At 44.4% G+C, this 22,599-nt stretch overlaps 1 protein-coding gene across 2 annotated transcripts in view; it reads left to right on the plus strand.

Moving 5' to 3' along the window:
- The window catches only part of NHSL2 (NHS like 2), a 271,747-nt gene that overhangs the window by 109,012 nt on the left and 140,136 nt on the right, over window positions 1-22,599 (plus strand). Inside the window, exon 2 of one of the 2 annotated variants that reach the window (XM_036839725.1) lies at window positions 10,497-10,565. The exons of the other annotated variant lie outside the window; for it this stretch is intronic. Coding sequence (XP_036695620.1) covers window positions 10,497-10,565 — 69 coding nt within the window. The remainder of the gene's footprint in view (window positions 1-10,496; window positions 10,566-22,599) is intronic. 2 annotated transcript variants of the gene reach the window in all.

The raw sequence follows: 22,599 nt of genomic DNA on the forward strand, positions 1-22,599 counted from the left end.
TAGGGGTGCTATCTGCTACTGCTCAGCCACGCCCCCTAACCTGTAATTTTCTCAGTGGCAAGGACTGCACGTTTCCGTTATCTCCACACCCCCAGCACTAGCCCCTAGAGGGCGCTCAATAAATATTAGTGGAATTGATGGAAAAAACAAATGAATTGTTTGTCGGTTTTGCTTAGAGCTTCCTAGGTAGTGGTGTGCTAGAGCTGGCTTGGGCTTGTGGCTCATGAGAGCCAATTGTTCAATATTTAGGAAATCTGTGAGCCGATTATTAAACACAGGCATCGTTAAAAATTAAATTATAAGAGAAAACAGAAAACAAGCCAAGATGAGGGATATTCTACCAAATAAATGACCGAATAAATGCAATATGGGATCCTGGATTGGATCCTAGAACAGAGAGAAGACTTTTGTGGAAAAATCGGTGAAATCCAAATAAGCTTTATACTTTAGTTATTAATGTTAATTTCTCAGTTTTGACACGTTTTATAATGATGTAAGATGTCAACATAAGGGGAAAGATTCTTGTTTTGTTCATTGTACTCTAGCCTTGAGAAAGTGATGGAGAAAATGTTAATAATGTACATTAAACTTAAAAGCGTTTCATATTTATAGCCCTGATATCCTCATCTCATTCTCAGAAATGATGTCCATCTTCATGAATAACACCCCAAAAATTGAAGAAATATGCTTCCAGTATATGGAAACTACTATCTGATTCAGCAAAGGAGTTGTTTGAATCATTGATGAATCTGTCAAGTTCCAACACTTCTTCACCATTTCACTTTCTTCTTACTCATTAGCATAAATGAAAGTATCAACCACCATTCATGTAGGAACTACACTCACTCTTCTTTTTCAGCTGTAGGATGGCTATGGATGTAAGAGTTCAGCAAAATTAATGAACTCATTATATGAAAATCAACTGGCTATATGGAATTTGCAATAGAGTATTATTTCATTGTTATTCATAAATTGTGTGTTTTACTTCTTACATAATAAGTAAATATATATATATATGTATATACATGCACGCATTTTTTAAAAAGCCAGTGGTTAAACATTTACCAGAACACCATTCATCCTAGGTATCAATTACTATTTCATCAAATGCATTGATGGAAAGAAAAGAACATTGCCGGGCACCTTCTCTCTGCCAAGCTGTGCTAGCTTTTTTATGTTCATCATCTCAGTTGCTCTTCACCTCAACTCTGTGAAGTGTAAGTATTATGGACATCATTTCTGAGGATGAGATGAGGATATTAGGGCTCAGAGAGGTTAAATGACTGGACCAAGGTCAAGTAATTGCTGTATAGTGGAGTCAGGATTAAACCCTACATCTGAGTTCAAAGCTAGTTGTATTAGTTTCCTATTGCTCCTGTAACAAATTACCACAAATTTAGTGGCTTAAAGCAACAGAAATATATTGTCTTACAGTTCTGGAGGTTAGACGTCTGAAATGGGTCTCACTGGACTAAAATCAAGGTGTTGGCAGGGCTGCATTCCCTCTGGCGCTTCTAGGGGAGGATCTGTTTACTTGCCTTTTCCAGCTTCTAGACACTGCCTGCATTCCTTGGTTTTTGTCCCCTTCCTCCATCTTCAAAACCAGTAACGGCCGGTTGAGTCTTTCTCATATCCCATCTCTCTGACCTTGCTTCTGTTGTCACATCTCCTTCTCTAACTCTGCCTCACCTGCCCCCCTCTTTCACTTTATAAGGACTTTGTGATTATATTATGCCCACCTACTACATTCAAGAGAGTCTCCCCATCTTGAGGTCAGCTGATTAGCAACCTTAATTCCATCTGCAAACCTTATTTCCAAACTTTGCTACTTAACCTAACATATTCACAGGTTCTGGTGATTTAGGACACGGACATCTTTGGGGGGGCCATAATTTTGCCTGCCGCACTTGTGCTTTTTCTATGACCCTTAACCACCTTGCCTCTTGTTTTAGTGGTTACATAATCTGATAGAAGGCCGATATTATTCTCCCTGACACCTGCATGCCACACGTCTCCATGCCCTCCACTTTGGGGTAAAGTGCCTTCTTTCCTTCAGTTACTATCCCAGCTGCCAGAGAGCCCTGTGGGAGAATGGTTTCTAATCCCTGGGGCTTTTAATCCTGGACATATATTTTACCTTGGCTCTTACTAAAGTGTTTTTAAAATAGTTTCCAGGATTTTTGTGGATTGCTGGCTTTTTCAAAGCTCCTGTTCATTTTTTCCTTTCTCCAGTGTTTGTATGGGGCCAGAGCCCCCTTTCCTACATGGTAGGTCTCATTGTACTGTGGTTTATCCATTCCCACCTTCTGGACCTGTTTCTAGTCACCAGCCAGGATCCTGCATTATATATTTGTGCTTCTCACAGGTTTTTACATTGCTGTATTCTAGAAAAGGCCTTGGACTTACTAAAATGGCCTTTCCCCATGCCTGCTGATGAGGCATCTGTCTGTCTGTGGTTAATATTACTCTCTGACTGGCTCTTCAGAATCAGACCCTCTAAGTAGTAGTTCCCCATCTTCCCTTGTTTCATCCACTCTGAGATTCCTGATTCTGGTCACAAGAAACCTCATCCACTGAGACCAACCAAAGGCCAGAGGTTGCCGTTCCCCCAGGAAGCCTTCATAACAGCCAGATGCACCCCTTCACTACCTCTGAGCTCTGACTACAGCCTTCTTGGTTCCCCCATCTATCCTTGCCAAAAGCCTTGTGCCCTTTCCTTCTGCCTATCAGATTCATACCCACACTTTGGGGCCTGGTCTGAATCTGACCACCTTGAGGAAAGTTTTCCAGATTATACCAGCCCAAGGGACTCATGTCCTCCTCTGAGCACCTCCAGAACTTATTGTCAGTAACACTTATTTTGACAGTGTATCATCTACCATAATGGACAGGTCATAAACCGGTGGCTGGTGGGCCGAATAATGCCCACAGATATGTTTGGTTTAGTCTGCATGTGGTTTGTTTCTTTTCTAAATTATTTGTTAACAAGTCACAATTAGTAATCTTTCCATTCAATCTGGATTTCTGGCTTCTTTGAAAAACAGAGAAGTCTAGTAATACTGGCTCTGCATTCTCACAGGTTAGTAGTTAGCTGGATTGGGGTGGTGGCTTCCCTGTTAGATGGAGCTCTTGCTCTCCAGTTCGCCACAGTTCCCACCACTCCCTATTATTATTATTATTATTATTATTATTATTATTATTATTATTATTATTATTATTATATTACTCCAGCCTCCTTCACTCATTTATAGTACTTGCCTGGCTCCTCAAGGCATTCAGAAATTCTGAAATATTCCACACTTACCTAAATGTCCAGCTGTATTAGAGTCTCTTGGGGGAAAGAAACTTTATTTTGAATTTATTTTGTTTCTCCCATGCATCTCTGTACCTAGTAGATGCTCAATAAGTATTGAGAGAATAAAGAATTTCCTGAATCATCCTCCAGATGACTCTAGAATGTGTAAAACTTTATGTTTACTACAAGGTAAAGCTTTATACATGTACTGTCTGTTGAGAAAGTATCATGTACCTGACATGCTAGATGCCTCAGAACAACAGAGGAGGAAACCGAGGCTCAGAGAGCCTATGTAATAGGGCTGGGGCTGGAGATCTGGTAGTTTCTGGGGTAAGGGCCAATGCCTGTGCTTGATGAGGAATCTTTCCTAAACGTCAATGCTGCAAGCAGAGAGGAGCTGCCCCTGGGACTCTCTGGTAATGTTTGTCCACAAACTTTGAGAGTTACTTTGTTTGGATAGAGATTAAGCAGTTATTAACTGTCCTTTCTGTGCTGGGCATTTATGAAGTAACTCTGCACTTATTCTTGGGCTATCAGGAATTCTGAGCTTCCTGGGCAGCTCACTGAAAAGCTGAGGGACATACAGCTAGATTGAACCTAATTGTTCGTGGCATTTGGAGCCCCTTTGGTGAGTCACGTTCAGCTGAGAGAAGCATCTGCTTATTTCCTTGCCCATATGTGCACAGAGATTGTGCTGTTCCTTCATGACATCACTGGTGGCACTGATGTGTGGTGTGGGATGGGAAAACATGCAGAAATGATGCATGTTTCATTGCGCAGCAGCAAGCAGAAAGGAATGTGAGAATACCGTAGACTCCCGCTGGGGCAGAAATCTGGTGTCATGTGTTGCTAAACAGCTGCAGGAAAATTTGTCTGGACCCTTGGAGGCAGAGAGGTGGGTTCACCAGACTTTGGTTCTGAGTAACTTTGAGGGCAAAGAGGTTGTACAGGAAACAGGGTGCATCTAGAAGCTTGACCCTGGAGGCTTCATCTGCCTTCTTTGCCACCCTGCCCCCTCCAGCCACCGCCAGTTCCAGCTGTGGCTAGGAGAGGGGGGAAGTGGGAAGGCTTCAGCGCCAGGTTCCTCTAGGTCTAATGTGCTCACAGGCCCTGCTTAGGGTCACCGAAATGCTCAGACAGAAGGAGCTCCCGGGCCAGTCCTAAAGGAGGCAAGATAGGGCAGGGGTCGGGTGGGAGAGGCAGGGAAAAGGATTCATATGGGGGCTTTTATCCTTCAGACTCTATAGGAGTTTGTAGGACTAAAAGAAACATGGAATCCGTAACCTTGGACTCACCTAGAACCGGGTTCAAGCCCCTCCTCTATTCCTACAAGGGTGGCCTTAGGCAAGTCATTAATCTCTCCAAACCCAAGTTTACTTCTTTCTGTATAGTGTGAGGAGTCACGAGGCGATGTTTATATGGGGCCTGGTCCATATTTTAAGAGATGGGAGCTGTGAGCTTTCTAATGATGCAACTGAGCAATAAGCTATCATATTGGTTATTATTTATTGTGGGCTTACTATGGGCCAGACACTGTGCTAAACCATTTCAGTCCATTCTCTCTTTAATCTTTCAAAGATAAAGAAATTGAGTTACAGAGAGGAAGAATGACTCATCGAAGGTCATCCAGCCAGTAAATGACAGAACCAGCACACACTCGATACACAGCAGTTCCAGAGCCCACACTTCCAACCAGACCACCTGCCACGCATTTGTTCCACTTCACACATGAGGAAACTTGAGGTCCAGGAGGCACTAGCATCAGAGACAGAGCTTAGGGCTTTAGATGTCTGGCTCTGCTAGTTAACATGCTGTGTGACCTTGGGCAAGTCACTCAACCTCTCTGAGCTTCAGTTTCCTGATTTGGAAAACATCTGAGTCCAAAGCCTCTGGCAGCCTGTACAGTGAGAAGCAGTATCCTATGGGAGAAGGTGGAGGGGAGGGAGCTCAGAATCTACCAGAGACAGAGAATGAGAAGAAATGGGTGTGACTGGCTTTACAAACTGGAGGCAAGTCTGGAGTAGAAACTTAGCAGAGTGAACGTGCCCGGTTCACACCACCCATTTAGCAGAGAGCCCACAGAGGCCGGGAGGTGGGGGGGGGTGGGGGTGGGGGGGGCAGGAGTATGGCCAGCTTAGCCGGCACCCACACAGTGAGCTGCTGTTGCCACCTAGGGGACAGGCAGTGACCATGAACTCTGGCTGAGCAGTACAGCACATTCCCATCTCCTGCTGGTTTCCGGAGTGGAAAGGGGCGGCCAAGCCTTGCTCCAGGAGTGGGGAGGAGAGTGAGGAAAAGGAACGGAGTGCTGCCTCTGCTTTGGGAGTTATAAATAAATCCATCTGGAAGTGTTTGGGGGCTGTGGGAGCCTGAGGCCGGCCTCTGCAATTCAGGCCATGTGGCACACATTTCCATTTACACCAGACCCCCCCCACCCCAGTCCCAGGAGACTGTCTGATTGGGCCTGTCTGTTCCAGCCCGAGCTGGGCAGGAACCTCTCAGGCCTCCACTCTGTTTCCAGCCCCCGCCCCAACCCTCCCCTCCTCCCAGGCCAACTCCAGCAAGATCATGTGTGAGAAGGTACTTCGAAAAGTTCACGTGCTATTCAAGTGCTGACTGAATGAATGAATGAATTTCAATTCATCATTTAACTGGCAGTACGTTCCGCTCGCTAGGAAGGGACCCCGTGGTAATTCTCGAAGGTGACGTGTTCTTGACTTTTAGCCTCCATCTCAGGATCATCTTTACCCTTCCCAGCTAAGGCTGGCTAAGGGACGAAGGCAGTGCCCAAGTCTTGTTTGTTTTTCTATCCCCAGCACCAGGGCAATGCTCAGTAGGTGTTGCTTATATGAAGGGATGAGTCAATTTATTAATTTAACAAACACTCATTGCACACCCTCATGTGCTGTGCACTCTGCTGAACACAGTAGAGAACAAAATAGACAGAATTCCTGCCCTCAACTGAGCTTGTGGTCATAGTGTTTCTCAGTGAGAGTACTATTGGCACTTGGGGTGAGACGATTCTTTGCAGTGTGGGATGGTCCTGTGCACTGCAGGATGTTCAACATCCTGACTTCTGGCCCACTTAGCACCCTGGAGTCATTGTGACAGCGAGAAATGCCTCTACACATTTCCAAATACTTCCAGGGGCTGGGAGGACCCACCCCTGGCTGAGGGCCACTGCTGAGGGACTTGACAGGACATGAGGGAAGGAAGGCCATCCCCAAGGTATGAACGTGTTGAGTCCTCCAAATCCACATGGAATTGGTGGTTTAGAACTGGGAAATCAAATTTGTCGCAGAAAGGTGTAAAATAATCCTTCAATGGCTGAGTCAGGCCCCAGAAGCCTGTAAGGTAGCCTAGGTCCACAGTTCCCTCGGGCTGGCTTAGGGCTGAGCTGCAGGCAACCTGATGGCAGTTTTGAACATGATGAGATGATGAGATGGTATTTTGAGAATGTTCAGAAAACAGCCACTATTTGATCCCATGTGTACATTAGAAGTCAACCTCAAGATATAGATTTGGGATAAATCCACTTTGAAGTGGGAGTTAGGGTTGAGACCCAGCATCCATTAAGATCATCAAGGGAGAAGGTATCGGGGAAAAGGTGAAGAATGAGTTCAGAACAGAGGCTGAAGCTAGAGAAGTAGGCCCTGGGGGCACCTCTGCCCCTTCGTTTCCATTCCCAAGGTCAGCACCCTAGTTCAGGGCCTCTGCTCATGCCACGACCATTGCAGCAGCCTCCTAACTGGCCTCCGTTTTTCTTCTGGTCTCTCTGCCTTCCAGAATTATCTTCTTAAAACCTGGCTTTCATCACGTCCCTTCCCAACATTCACCAGGTCCAGCCTCACACCCTAACCCCCTGCAGTCACGCTGCCCAGCAAGCTGGCTCCAGATTCTCCTTCAAGGATTGTTGGTGCTCATCTCCTAGACCTTACCATCTGGCCACACAGAGCGCCAAACACACACTGTCCTTCTTTCATCGATGCCACCTCCTCCCCTGGGATACCCTTTGACCCTCTCTCCATTTGGAAAAATAAATTCAGGCTTCAAGGCTGAGTTCAAGCCTCCGCTCTTTTGTAAAGCTTTCCCCCACCCCTCAGAGGCAAGCACACTTTCCCATCTCTGTACCTCCCTCTCCAGCTGTGGGGCTTCTGTCTCTCCCACTAGACGGAGAGTTCCCTGAGGGCAGCAGCCATGTTTTGCTTTGTCATCCCATTACCCAGCCTAGTGTGAAGGGACGGGAAAGTGGGCTTGGGGATGGGCTGGTAGGACAGGGCAAAGAGAAAGTACAATGGTTTCCCCCAAGCCTGACCATGCATCCACTTGAGCCACTTTTAACTGCTCTCTCCATAAGCACTGTCTTCGGATGAGGGTTAGTGAAAGAGCTAAGGGAGAGAAGGAGAAAGATGGAGAGCCAAGGTGTGGGCGGGCAGAAGGAGCTGAATGGAGAAGAGAGGAGAGGCTGAGAGGATGAAAGAGGAGAGGAGAGAGCCAGGGTCTGCATCAACAGCTTCCATACATAGGAATTCAAATAACCTGGAATGGAATAAGAAAAGATTTGGGAGGCTTCCCTGGTGGCTCAGTGGTTGAGAGTCTGCCTGCCAATGCAGGGGACACGGGTTCGAGCCCTGGTCTGGGAAGATCCCACATGCCGCGGAGCAACTAGGCCCGTGAGCCACAACTACTGAGCCTGCGCGTCTGGAGCCTGTGCTCCGCAACAAGAGACGCCGCGATAGTGAGAGGCCTGCGCACCGCGATGAAGAGTGGCCCCCACTTGCCACAACTAGAGAGAGCCCTCGCACAGAAACGAAGACCCAACACAGCCAAAAATAAATAAATAAATAAATAAATTTTTTTTAAAAAGACATCTTCTTAAAAAAAAAAAAGAAAGAAAAGATTTGGGACTCTGGAAATGAAAGCAGCTGCCTAGGCAGGTCAGCTGAATGTACAGTTAATTAATAGGCATTAGTGCCCTTCAGTGACCAGCTGTGCATGGAATCACGTCCTGCTGGGATCAAATGCCAGCTGCCCAGGATGCCCATTTAGTAAAGAGCAAAAAACAGCATTGGCATAAAAGAGCCAGAGAATTCCTCAGAGAGATCTTCCTAAGGGCACCAGGGGCCACTGGAACTCCATAGTTGCACCATACCACTGGCCTGGCTCTTGCCAAAGATAAGGGGACACGAGAAAAAAAACAACATGTAGTGAGCAGCTAGTATCCCAGAGGCCACACCAGACGCATTTTACGCACACAAGCTCTTTTGATCCTTAATGCAACTCTGTGAGGTAGGTATCGTCTCTATTTTACAGGTTAGAAAATTGAGGTCCTTGGAGGGTTAAGAATCTTACCCAAGGGCACATAGCTTCAAAGTCCTGGATCCAGGATTCCAGTGCAGTTCATCCCCTCTCTGATTGGCAGCAATTTTCTCCCCGGTCTTGCTGACTTTGGCTGTGGGGCTGATCTCTGGATTGATTTCTCTGAACATAAACAAAATACCATCAGTTTTTCCTGGCTCTGGAATGAGTCCTCAGAATCATGTGCTGTTTTCCAGTTTGCAGCTGGGTGCCTTTGCTGGGTGTTCACGAATATGAAGCAATAGGCCTTGTCCTGAGCATCAACAGTGTGCACTCAAAAAATGCCAGGGTGCTTTTCTTCCCAGAAGATACTTCAGGCTGGGAGCTTTTAGCCTGTGGAGCCGAGTTTTCTATTTTCTCTTCCTTCCCGATGATCTGCCAGTGATCTGGTTGATGGCTGCCAGGCAAAATTTAAAATCCTTATCAAAATCATGGTACCTTTGAGATGTTGCCCACATTGTGTTCTGACTATCTCTGGGACCCATCCCTGTCTGCTCAGTGGTTGCTGGATGCCATCCGTCTGCTGCCAGCCTGTGAGTGATGGTGAGCAGGGGACAGGAGGTAGGAACAGGGCAGGTGTGGACAGTGTTTCCCAGAATTCTGATGTGACATGGTTAGGCCAACTCACGGAGGAGCCAGTGGAGGCAGAGGCTGGACCCAATCGGGGGCAAAATGGCACGCAGCACAGCCCCCATAGAGTTGTGGCTTTAGGGTGGGGTAGGTTGGCTAGAAAGTCTGTGATGATAGTTTTTTTTGTTTGTTTTTGTTTTTTGGCTGTGTTGGGTCTTCGCCTCCATACGAGGGCTCTCCCTAGCCGCGGCGAGCGGGGGCCACTCTCCATCGCGGTGCGCGGGCCCCTCACTTCCGCGGCCCCTCCCGTTGCGGAGCACAGGCTCCAGATGCGCAGGCCCAGCAGTTGCAGCCCACGGGCCCAGCCGCTCCGGGGCATGTGGGACACCCCCAGACCAGGGCTCGAACCCGTGTCCCCTGCACCGGCAGGCAGACTCCCAACCACTGCACCACCAGGGAAGCCCTGTGATGATAGTTTTATGGAATTGTTCTGGAGTCAGGTACACTCTGGGAACCTTTGGGGCTGGGCCTTTGGCCTAGAGTTGTGTGTCCTGCACAAGTGGTAATGGATTAGGATTATCGAGCTGCATGCAGGGCCTTCTGAAATCTTGTGGAATAACAGAATTTTCAGTGATATGCAGTGTTAAGAGGTGACAAGTCTCTGATCTTGGGTTTGGGCTTTTGCTCTGGTCATTTTAGTGAACAGGATTTTTCGGCATCACCTTCAAGATCTATTTCAAATCCGACCATGTCTCACCACCTCCATTGCTACCACCTAGTCCAAGCCATCATCCTCTCTTGCCTGTCACTAGTCTCCTAAAATGATGCTGTTAAAACATAGTCTATGTCAGTCTTTTGCTCAACATCCTCTAATTGTTCCCCATCTCATTCATATTAAAAGTCTTTAGGGTAGCCTGCGAGGCCCTCAGAATCTGCCACCCCCCTTACCTCCCTGACATTATCTCCTACAAATCCTTCCGTCACCTCCTTCATCCCAGCCACACTCGTCTCCTGATCATTCTTTAAGCTTTCCAGGCACATTCGTGCTTTGTGCCTGCTTTTCCTTCTGCCTGGAATGCTTTACCCCAGTGTGTCAGTCAGGATCCTGGGAGAGAGTGGTTATGGGAACTGGGGGAAGGTTGTTGTATGGAGAAGGCCACCTGACAGGAATTGTGGTCTTTGGTGGAGGGATGCAGCCAACCCGTGATGAACCTGCACAGCGAGAGCTGATGAAAAAAATCTCACTTTCTCTTTCCTTCTGATCTCCTTGCAGGTGCCTCCCATTGGTCAAACCTAACCCGAAGCCAGAGGGCGAGGGAACCTGTCGATGCAGTCTATACAGGTCAGCCTACCAGGGCACGAAGCTGGGTGGAAAAGGGTGGACAAGATCTGGAGGGGCAAATGGAAAATGTGCACAACCTCTGCATAGCTTTGTAGCTGGCTCCCTCACTTCCTCCAGCCCTCCACTGAAATGTTACCTTCTCAGTGAAGCCTTCTCTGGCCACCATTTCTAAAATTTCAGCCCCCAGCACCCAACACCTTACATCCTTTCATGCTATGTTTTCGTATAGCACTTAATACCACATAACATATAATTTATTTATCTTGCCTATCATCTGCTCCCCCACTAGAATGGGAGTTCCATGAGGGCAGGGACTTTGATTCACTGCTGTTATCACTGCCTAGAATAGTATACAGTAGGTGCTCAATAAATATCTGGTCAATGAATGAAGCACTCTCAGAGGGCCCCCTACGGTGAGTCTGCTCTCAGCCAGGCACAGCTGGGGGTAGGTGTTCAATTGCTATTCATGCCTGCTGCTCTCAGTTTCCTCCAAAGAGGCTTGACTGCTGCTGCCGTATTTCAAGTCAGAGGGTGGGGAGGCCTTTGGTGCCCTCAGCATTGAAACTTGCATGACAGTTTGTCAACTCGAACCTTATGGAAACTGCTGTTGCATTGATTAGCATGGGCTGAGCTTTGTGTGTTTTTAAATCAGCAGCAGTGGGTAGATTCACAGTCATGGGGACATTGGCCCTTCCAGGTGGTACTTCCATACCTCAATAGTAGTGCTAATGGGCCTGTTTCCAAGTAAGGTGGGCCCAGGAGGCACTTCCTTGAGGCTCAAGGGCAGGGGGATGTGAGCTGGGCCCTCTGGCCACAGTGGTGGTGAAACAGGGATAGGTCAGATCAGGACAAGCAAAACAGGTTTGAATTCCTAGTATACTGTAGCTGTGTCCAGGATAATGTTTTTACTATACAAGTGGTATATGAAGATATTCTCATTGTGAAAAAAATCAAACAGTCCAGCTACAGTTAAAATCCTCTTCCCTCCCCTGGTCTGCTCCCCAGAGGTAACAACCACTGTTATCAGCAAAGAGTGCTCTCTTCCCAATCTCTTTCTATGTATACATAGTTTGGTCGTATGTGGGTATTTAAAAATAAATGGTATTACACTGTATATACTGATCTGTAACTTGCTTTCTTTCAGTTAACAATGTATCTTGGAAACCTTACCATGTCAGGACACATGGATCTAACTCATTCTTTTTCAATCAAACTTTTCATTTTGAGGTAATTAAAGATTCACACGCAGTTTAAGAAATAATAGATCCCATATACCCTTCACCCAGTTTTCCTCAATGGCAACCTCTTGCAAAACTATAGGACAATATCACCAGCAAGATAGTAACACTGATACAGTCAAGATACAGAAAATTTTCATCACCACAAGGATCCTTCAAGTTGCCCTTTCATAGCTACACCCAGTTTTCTCCCCACCCCCCACCTCCTCCTTACCCCCTGGCAACCGCTAATCTGTTCTCCATTTCTAAAATTAGGTCATTTTGATAATGTTATGTAAATAAAATCATCCAGTATGTAACCTTTAGGGATTGTTCGGTTTTAAGTCAATATAATTATCTGGAGATTCATCCAGGTTGTTGTGTGTATCAGGGGTCTGTTTCTTTTAATTGCTGAGTAGTTTCCCATGGCTTGGATGTACCACAAATAGTTTATCCATTCGCCTGTTGAAGGACATATGGATTATTTCCAGTTTTTGGCTCTTATAAATAAAGCTGCTATGAACAATCATGTAACAGGTTTTTATGTGAACAGAAGTTTTCATTTCTCTGGGATACATGTCCAAGAGTGCAATTGCTGGGTCATATGGTAGTTGCAAGTTTAGCTTTTAAAGTAACTTGCCAAACTGTTTTCCAGAATAGCCATACCATTTTACATTCCCATCAGCAATGTATGAGGGATTCAGTTTCTTGGCGTCTTCTCCAACATTTGGTGCCGTCATTTTAAAAAATTTTTAGCCATTCTGATAGGTACGTAGTGTATCTTATTGTGGTTTTAATTTGCATGTCCCTAATAGCAAGTGATAGAACATCTTTTCATGTGCTTATTTGCCATTCATATATCCTTTTCAATGAATTATCTGTTCATGTCATTGTTGATTGTCATGTATAAAAGCTAGCCTGTATGCCTAGCTCTAGATTTCAAATATTTTCCTTTCTGTAAAAATTTTATAGTTTTACATTTTACATTTAAGTTCGTGATGCATTTTTTCAGCTTTATTGAAATATAATTGACATATAATATTGTGTAAGTTTAAGGTGTACAACATGATTTGGTGCACATATATATGTTTCAAAATGATTACCAAAATAAGGTTAGTTTGTGACGCATTTTAAGTTGATTTTTTGGGAATTTTGATAGGAATTGCACCAAACCTGTATATAAATTTGGGGAGAATTGACAGCTTTACTATGTTGAGTCTTCTAATCCATGAACACAGTATATTTCTCAATTTATTTAGGTCTCTTTGAATTCTTTCATCAGCATTTTGTAGTTTTGAGCATACAAGTCCTATACGTGTCTTGTTATATTTACACTTAAACATTTTATTTTGAGAAACTGTAAATGGTATTGTATTTTTAAATTTTGGCATCCATTTGTTCATTGCTGGTATGTAGAAATATGATTTATTTCTGTATGCGTATCTTGTATCCTGCAACCTTGCCAAACTCACGTATTACTTCTAGGAACTGTTTTGTAGTTCCTTGGGATTTTCTACATATACCGTCAGATTATTTCCAAATAGGGACAGTTTTATTTCTTCCTTTTCAATCTGTATGCCTTTTATTTCCTTTTCTTGCCCGATTGTACTGGCTAGAACTTCCAGCATTATGTTGAATTTGAGTGGTGAGGGCAGACATTCTTGCCTTGTTCCCAATCTGAGGAAGAAAGCATTATCTTTCACCATTAAGTTTAGTGTTAGCTGTAAGTGTTTTGTAGATGCTCTTTTTCAAGTTGAGGAAATTCCTTTCTTTTCCTATTTCTGAGAGGGTTTTTTTTTTCTTTTTATCATAATTGGTGTTGGATTTTGTTAAGTGCTTTTTCTGCATTGATTGATATAATTGTGTGATTGTTCTTCTTTAGTCTATTAATATGGTGGATTGCATTGATTTATTTTCAGATATTGAAACTGTCTTGCATCTCTGGAATAGACTCCACTTGATAATGGTGTATAATTCTTACTGAATTCTAAATACTAATGTTGTGTTGAGGAGTTTTACTTCTATTTTCATGAGGGATATTTGTCTGTAGTTTTCGTTTTTGTGTGCAACTGTCATCTGGTTTTGGCATCAAGATAATACTAGCTTCATAAAATTATTTGGGAAGCATTTTCTCCTCTTCTATTTTCTGGAAGAGATTGTGTAGAATTGGTGTTAATTCTTTAAACATTTGGTAGAATTCTCCAGTGAAACCATGGGGCCTGGGTATTTCTTTTTTGGGAGTTTTAAAATTATGAATTCAATTTTCTTAATAGTGATAGGGCTATTCAAATCATCTATTTCCTACTGAGTGAGTTTTGGGCATTTGTGTTTTTCAAGGAATTGGTCAGTTTCATCAAAATTCTCTAAGTGTATAGAGTTGTTCTTAGTGTTTATTCCTTTATTATCCTTTTGATGTCTGAAGGGTCTGCAGTGATATTCATTTCGTTCCTGATATTAATAACTTGTGTTTTCTCTTTTTTTCCTCTCTCTGTAGGTCTTACTGGAGTTTGTCAGTTTTGCTGATCTTTGTTTCATTGATTTTCTCTAATTGTTTTCCTGTTTTCAATTTTATTGATTTCTGCTCTTAATTTCCTTTCTTCTGGCTTTATCTTGCACTTTTTTTCTAGTTTCTTGAGGTAGAAACATAGATTATTGATTTGACACTTTTTCTCTTTTCTATAAATTTCCCTTTACACACTGCTTTAGTTGCATCCCACAAATTTTTCTATGTTGTATTTTCATTTTTATTCTGTTTAATGTATTTTTTAAAATTCCTCTTGAGATTTCATCTTTGACCCGTGGATTATTTAGAAGTGTGCTGTTTGGTTTTCAAGTGTTTAGATATTTCCTGTTATCTTTCTGTTATTATTGATTTCTAGTTTGATTCCATTGTGGTCACAAAATACATTTCATTTTATTTCATTTGTTTTTTTAAATTTGTTAAGGCTTGTTTTGTGGCACAGGATATGGTGTAACATAGCTTGTTCCATGGGCACTTGAAAAGAATGTGTAGTCTTCTTTGTTGAATGGAGTGTTCTATAAATGTTAAATTAGAAACCGTTGGTTGAGGATGTTGTTGAGTTCTGTATCCTTGCTGATTTTCTGTCTAGTAGGTCCATCCCAGCTCTCCACTCAGCCTTCTTCGACATCACCCCAGTAGGGAGGTTATACCTGGTTAGTTCAGCAAGGGTGAAAGTCTGTGTTTTCAACCCTTTCTTTGCAGGTGGGGTTGAGGGTTGGGGCCACGTTTTTCTTTTCCTGTGATGTTTGGCTGGAATAGAGCAGTTAGTGTCTAAAATTTTCTATCTGGCTGGTACACCACCTTTTCTGGTCCTTTGGTTAGAGAGATAGGCTTTTTTGTTTTTGTTTTTTGTCTGCACCCATTGGTGTTTCCATGTTGCAAGCTTTTTAAGCTCCAACTCTGAGATACATGAGGCAAAACAAATCCAGGGAACTTACCACTGTGTCATTCCTTGGGTCCTGAGGTCTCTCTGATGTCCCTTCTCTTCACCTTTCAGAGTCTTCTTGTGTCTCTTTTATTTATAATGTTCAAGAGTTTCAGTTGTACTTAGTTTTTAGTTTTACTTAGTGGGGGAATCGGGGAAAAAAGTTTATCTACTCCATCTTCCCAGAAGCAGAAGTCCTAACTTATTCTTTTAAAATGTTACACAATTTTGCAGAGTATGACATTTATAAGAGTTTATTTAACTGTTTACCCATTTGATGAACTCAGGTTGTTTCTAAATTTTGACAGCTGATATTTCAATAAGCATCCATTCAATAAACATTTGTGTACATGTGCAAGAGCTTTTTTGGGATAGATGCGAAGAAGTAGAGTTGCTGGGTAATAGGGGATGTGCATTTTACATACTAATAGGTATTACCAAATTCCTACCTGTGATGCCTGTCCTCCACCCAGCAGTGTATGAGAGTATCAGTTTTGCTCAGCTCCATGCCAACATTTGACAGAATCAAACTTTTAGTTATCAGTGTAATGGGTGAAAGATGGTATCTGATGGTTCTTTTCATTTGCCTTTCCTTGATTACTAGAGGTTGTGAATTTTCCCAAATGTCTATTAGCCATTTGTAACTCTCCTTTCGAATTGACCGACCATATACTTTGCTATATATCTTTTGAGTTGTCTGCCTTTTTTATTGATTTATGGAAATTATATATAGAGATTAATTTTTATATAATATACATAGCAAATAATATTTTCCCCAGTTTATCATTTGTCTTTTAACTTTATTGATGGTGTCTTTCATCTAAGAAATGTTCTTATGTAGATTTAAATTTATCAAGCATTCCTTCATGGCTTTTGTGTTGTGTATGTGTGTTGTTTAAAAAGGATTTCTCTACACCAGAGTCACAAATATATATGCCTACATGCTTCTCGTTGTGGTTATAGGTATGTTTTATTTTTTCATATTTAGTTGTTTGAGCTATCTGGAATGTCTGTGTGTCTGTGTGCCTGTGTGCCTGTGTGCAGGCATGTACTATGAGGCAGGAATCTAATTTAGTTTTTTTCACATGGAAAACCAGTTGTTCTATTGAATAGTTCATCCTTTCACCACAGACTTATAAATGACACATATTATTTATTTAATATCTTATTACAGGAGTTGGCTAGGGAGCTCTCTGTTCTCTTTTATTCATTTACTTGTCTATTTCTGTGCCAATGCCACACCCTATTAATTATTATAGATTTGATACCTTATATAATGAATCATCCTTCATTGTCCTTTTTCCTCCAAAACTGTTTTAGCTCTTCTTGTACATATTCTCTTACATATGGATGTTAAAATCAATTTGTCAAGTTTTATGAAAAATTCCTATGGAGATTTGATTGGAACGGCAATTAGTTTATAGATTAATTTAGGGAGAATTGACATGTTTTCTCCTTTTCCCCACACAACTTTTCCTCCTTCATGAAGAACATTGGAGCCCACATGAAAAATGCCTAGGGGCTAAAGAGCACACATAAGCCCCTTCTACACAAACACACACACACACACACACACACACACCCCACTTGTTTCTGTGTATTTGTGAAAGCCTGCGCTTAGGCTCCAAGGGTAAATATCTATTGGAAACATGGGCTCTGGGCACTAGGGCTGTTGTTCATTGGTACTCCCAAAGTGGGGGCAACTCCTTTTCCTGATCAAAAAGAAACAACCCCCCCAAACTCTGGCTTGATAACATACTTTGTTGGACTTCAAGGAAGGAAGTGGGGAGTAGATGAAGGAGACAAGCAGCACATGGTAACATTAGGAGACAGTGGGGTCATGATTTTTTATCCAGGAGAGCTCAGGATAATGGCAAGTATGAATGGTGAAGGATGGAAAGTACCAGGAATTAGGAGTGGCCCCCTCTTCCATGCTGGTGTCTATGGGGTGGGGTCCTGAGGAACTAGGGAACCACCTGTTCCCAGCAAGGTGCTCTTATTCACTGTGTCCATCTATATACAGTATATATTGGAAGACGGGCTGGGCTGGCATCTGGGCCTATTGGGCCTGATGTTCTGGATAGACCATAGTGTGGGTTTGGAAGCAGATCTGGCTACCTTTGGGCTCACTCCCATAAAACACTCCCAAGTCCCATGGGGTTTCTGTCTTGGTGGGTGTTCTGATGCCTGGATAGTTTACCCTTGTATAAGAATGGTGTATTCTATCACAAAAGGGCCATGCTGCCTGCCCAGAGGTGTGCCCCTTCAGTGTTGCTATCTGGTAGCAGGTACTCACAGCCAGTTGCACAGATCTTGATGCCTGGCTTTGGGTGGGGCTGCTAGAGCAGCTCAACCTACCTGCTCAGGTGTTTCAGCAAACTGTGAGCCCAAGAAGGATATTTAGTAGTATGAGGCAGCCTTGGAGTTTAGCTGGAGCCCTCCAAACTTTTCCTAAGGAGGAAGTAGGGGCTGGTTTAGGGGTTCTTTGCCATGTGCAGATGCCGTCTGGGCAAGCAGCTCTGCCCTCACCTATGTTCCATTCAGCTGACAGGATGGACACTGCCCCCAGACATCTTTATTCTCCCCCACAAGGTCATGTTCTCCAAGGCAGGGGTGGGGCCTGAGCTACCAGCACCACTCTCTGAATCTTAACATCTAACAAGGCCGACAAAACATCACTCTAGTAAAGAAGGCAAAATCAAGTGCAGTAAATACCTTAGGAGAGGTACAAAGTGCTATGTGGAGTTTACTAACCTCACTTTTGAAAATCCAATCTATCATTAAGCCTTTTCCCACCCCAATGTCTTTTGGATCTGTACCTTTTTTTCCCACTTTCATGACTCTGATTTAGGCCCTACTGAGCACTACTGGACTACCTCAGGGGCCACTTCTCTGATCTGTTTTCCTCTGGTGCATCTTCCGAACTCAAAGCTCTAATCACGTCCTCTGCTCCCTAATAAAACATCTTGACAGAATCAAGCCCAACGTCCACCTGACTTTCTTCTTAAATGCCATTTACAGCTTTTCCTTTATTTCCAAAATGGCAAATGTTTACTATAGTGCTTGACTTTCAAAGTCCTTATGATGCGTCCCAACCTTCCCTTCCTGTGTATGTCTGTAAGTGGGGTTGGGGGCAGTTAGGAGGACAATGCAGCTTGATGCTGTGTAAAGCGCACCTTGAACTTTGGGGTCAGAGATAACTGGTTCATCTAGTCTCTCCTCTGCGTCTTAGCTGCTGCATGATCCTGGCCCTCACTTCATGTTTCTGTCGCCCTCAGTTTCCCATTCTGTTAAGGCCATGTAACAAAACAACCCCTATTCGAGGGTAGCGATGAAGACTCAGTGAGAGTGGAGGTGAGTGGGGCTTCCAGGGCCGGAAGCTTCCCCAAGTTGGGGGCTCAGGCAGGGCGGGGCCCGGGCCGGCGGAGCAGGTGCCACCGTCGGGGGGCCGCCCGGGGCTGCTTTTCGTGCGCAGAGCACCTCCGCGCGTCTTGGTGCGTCACCAGGCGCTGGCAGAAGCGGCGAGCCTGCGGGGGCGGCCTGTGCGGGCGCAGCCAGCGGGATGAGTCACGATCCCTCAGCTCCTCCGGAACATGAGGCTCCTCGAAAGCGGCCCGGCCCCCGCCGGCCTTCCTCCCCCGCCCGGCTGAGCGGCAGAGCCGCCCCGCGTCAGGCAGAGGGCGCTGCAATGCAGCCGCTCCAGCTGCCAAAGGCAGGCACCGCGTCTGGCTCAGAGGGAAAGATCCCGGCCCCGGAGGCGGGGGGGAAGGTCTCTGCAGCCCCAGTGGTGGCTTTGTTTTTAACACAGAAGTGAAATGTACCTCAAAATTATCAGTCCCTACCCTCTTGCACTGTTGGTGGGAATGTAAATTGATACAGCCACTATGGAGAACAGTATGGAGGTTCCTTAAAAAACTAAAAATAGAATTACCATACACCCAGCAATCCCACTACTGGGCATATACCCTGAGAAAACCATAATTCAAAAAGACACATGCACCACAGTGTTCATTGCAGCACTATTTACAATAGCCAGGACATGGAAACAACCTAAGTGTCCATCGACAGACGAATGGATAAAGAAGATGTGGCACATATATACAATGGAATATTACTCAGCCATAAAAAGAAACGAAATTGAGTTATTTGTAGTGAGGTGGATGGACCTAGAGTCTGTCACACAGAGTGAAGTAAGTCAGAAAGAGAAAAACAAATACCATATGCTAACACATAGATATGGAATCTAAAAAAGAAAAAAAAATGGTTATGAAGAACTTAGGGGCAGGACAGGAATAAAGACGCAGACGTAGAGAGTGGACTTGAGGACACGGGGGGGGGAAGGGTAAGCTGGGACAAAGTGAGAGAGTGGCGTGGACATATATACACTACCAAATGTAGAATAGATAGCTAGTGGGAAGCAGCTGCATAGCACAGGGAGATCAGCTCGGTGCTTTGTGACCACCTAGAGGGGTGGGATAAGGAGGGTGGGAGGGAGACGCAAGAGGGAGGGGATATGGGGATATATGTATACGTATAGCTGATTCACTTTGTTACACAGCAGAAACTAACACAACAATATAAAACAATTATACTCCAATAAAGATGTTAAAAAAAAAAAAAGATCAGTCCCTGTACAGAGCGATGGTGCCAACAGGGCCATACTGGAGAGGGCCTCTTCTTGCTTGCCCCAAGCTTTTGAGCAGGGATGTGAGAAGCTGGTGACTTCCCCACTCTCCCCAGAGAGGGTCCCTGATAGGGTGGGTCCCCCTTTTCCAAAATATATCTGCCTAGGTGACCCAGCCCTTAATCTTGTCCTTTCTTGACCTTTCCCACCCGAGGTGATGGTTTCAAAGATTTGGGCTGACGCAGCAGAGGGCGGGGGGTGGGGTGGGGAAGAGCTCTAGCTATCAGGGGACCAGGGTTTCAGTACCAGCTCCATCTCGAGTGTGACCTCGGCCATTTCATTATTCATTCATTCAGAAAACATTCATTGTGTCCACAAGGCACTGACCATGGCGGGAAGGGAGGAGGCCAAAGCTGTGAACAATTATCCCAACCTTAAAACAGCTTATGCCTCACACAGGACCCCACACATAGGTGACCCATAAATATTTGCTGAATAAATGAATGCTACGTCTTAATCACTACACACAAGCGCAGGGAATTTTGGGTCACTGATGCGTCCCAGGTGCCTAGAACAGTGCATGACACACAGTAGGTGCTCAGTAGTTTGTCAGATAAATGATAAAGGAATACATTAAGCATTTTGTGAGCACAGAGAACACCTAACCCACAAGAGTAAGTGATGTTTGAACCAAGTCTTGAGGAAGAGTGGGTGTTAGCTAGGCACCCAGGGCCAGAGGGGAGGGCGATACAGGCAGAGAAGAACCTGTGCCAAGGTACAGAGCCCACGGTGTCCTCACCAATCTGTGCCTCAATTCGTTCCTGTAAGAAAAAAAAGAAAAAGGATAGAGTTGGCCCTCTAACCTCTCAGATTCTTCAGGTTCTGAGATTCTCTGATTCTAAAAATGAATCCAGTTACCCAGGTTAGGGCCTGGACAGCTTTGCAGTTCAAGACATTCAGGTTTTGACTTTTGAGTGGGCCAATCTTCAGAATAAAGACTTGGCGATCTTAGGCACCCCTTTCCCATCCCCTTGCTCTGTCTTTTGTTTGTTTGTTTGTTTTGTTTTGTTTTTTTAACATCTTTATTGGCGTAGAATTGCTTTACAATGGTGTGTTAGTTTCTGCTTTATAACAAAGTGAATCAGTTATACATATACATATGTCCCCATATCTCTTCCCTCTTGCGTCTCCCTCCCTCCCACCCTCCCTATCTCACCCCTCGAGGTGGTCACAAAGCACCGCCCTTGCTCTGTCTTAAACCTTGGAAATCTCCCTCGAATCCTCATACAATGAGTTATCTACGCCACAAAAACCAGCACTTATTTGTGTATCACCACGATTTTTCTTTGTATTCAATTGGTTTTTGAAATAAAGCCTTTGTTAATTTCATATTATTAAACTAACACAGTTAATTGTGGGCAAAACAGAAACGTATACAGAAGAAAATAAAAACCACCCATCCTTCACCTACCTGACGTAGTTCCTTGAAGATTTGTTATGCCTTCATTATAATACACACACCTGAGCTCATACAACACACCGTCACAGATGACTGTCATGTGAGCCTTACGTTCCCAGTGAAAGCATGAGCTGGAGGCAGTTCTCGCTTACGCTCCATTAGTTGTGTCTCTGATGGGAAGAGATGTTGGCTGGGACCCCAAAACTCCGATTCTTTAGCCAGGTGTAGACCATCATGTTAAGTCCTCAAAGACCATACTGTTCAGAGAACTTTTCTTTCTGAGGCAGGGCTTTGGACCTGAACCACTGTGGGGCCTTCTCACCCTACCTGGAGGTGGGCTAGAGTTGGGCTAGATTACATGGGGGCCACCAGGCCTCCTTTGATCCAGACCAGAGACAGCGCTGAGCAGCTTTCTGGGGGCCCTGGGGAGGGGCTGCTTGGGAACTTACTTCCCTACCTGCCTGAAAGGGGCCCCACAACTAAATCCATAACCCTGGCTTACTCAGTTTCCCTTGGTCCCTCCCATTAAAAGCTTCATCCCCAGCACACTGACCCCTTATTGTGTCATAGTTCCTTTCTATTCAATGTGGGATCCATGGGCCAGTGGCATAGACAACAAGCTCTCTAGGAGATGGTTTGTATATTAAAGTTTAAGAAGTAAAGTGCAGATTCTATTTCAGAATGTCTGGGGTGGAACCTGAAATTCTTCATTTTCTAACAAGTTCCCAAGTAATAGTGATGCAGCTGGTCCACGGACCACACTTTGAGTAGCAAAGATCTAGAAGTCTCTTTTGCCTTCCCTTGTCCTCCCTGAAGGTGAAGGGTTAGGAGAGGCCTCCAGCATTCCCTAGAGGTTAGAATATGTAGACACACACAAACACACACACACGAACACACACACACGAACACACACACACACACGGAGTCAAGAGCTATGTCCTGGGTGTTGAGTAAATGTTTGATGAGTGAATGCATGAAGTTTAAGGATGAGAGACTTCAAGGTACACTTGCACCCCTCCCACCCCTCAATGTGTTGCCCATTTCAGTGGCGATAGCATCAGCTTCAGTCACCAGATGGAATTGGTTCCTTAGCCAATTTTTTAAAATTTATTTTTATTTTTATTTGTTTTAAAATTCACATTTTAAAAAAATTAATTTATTTATTTTTGACTGCGTTGGGTCTTTGTTGCTGCATGCAGGCTTTCTCCAGTTGCAGTGGGCGGGGGCTACTCTTCGTTGTGGTGCGCAGGCTTCTCATTGCGGTGGCTTCTCTTGTTGTGGAACACGG

Source organism: Balaenoptera musculus, chromosome X (assembly GCF_009873245.2).
Source record: "Balaenoptera musculus isolate JJ_BM4_2016_0621 chromosome X, mBalMus1.pri.v3, whole genome shotgun sequence".
Lineage (NCBI taxonomy): Eukaryota > Metazoa > Chordata > Mammalia > Artiodactyla > Balaenopteridae > Balaenoptera > Balaenoptera musculus.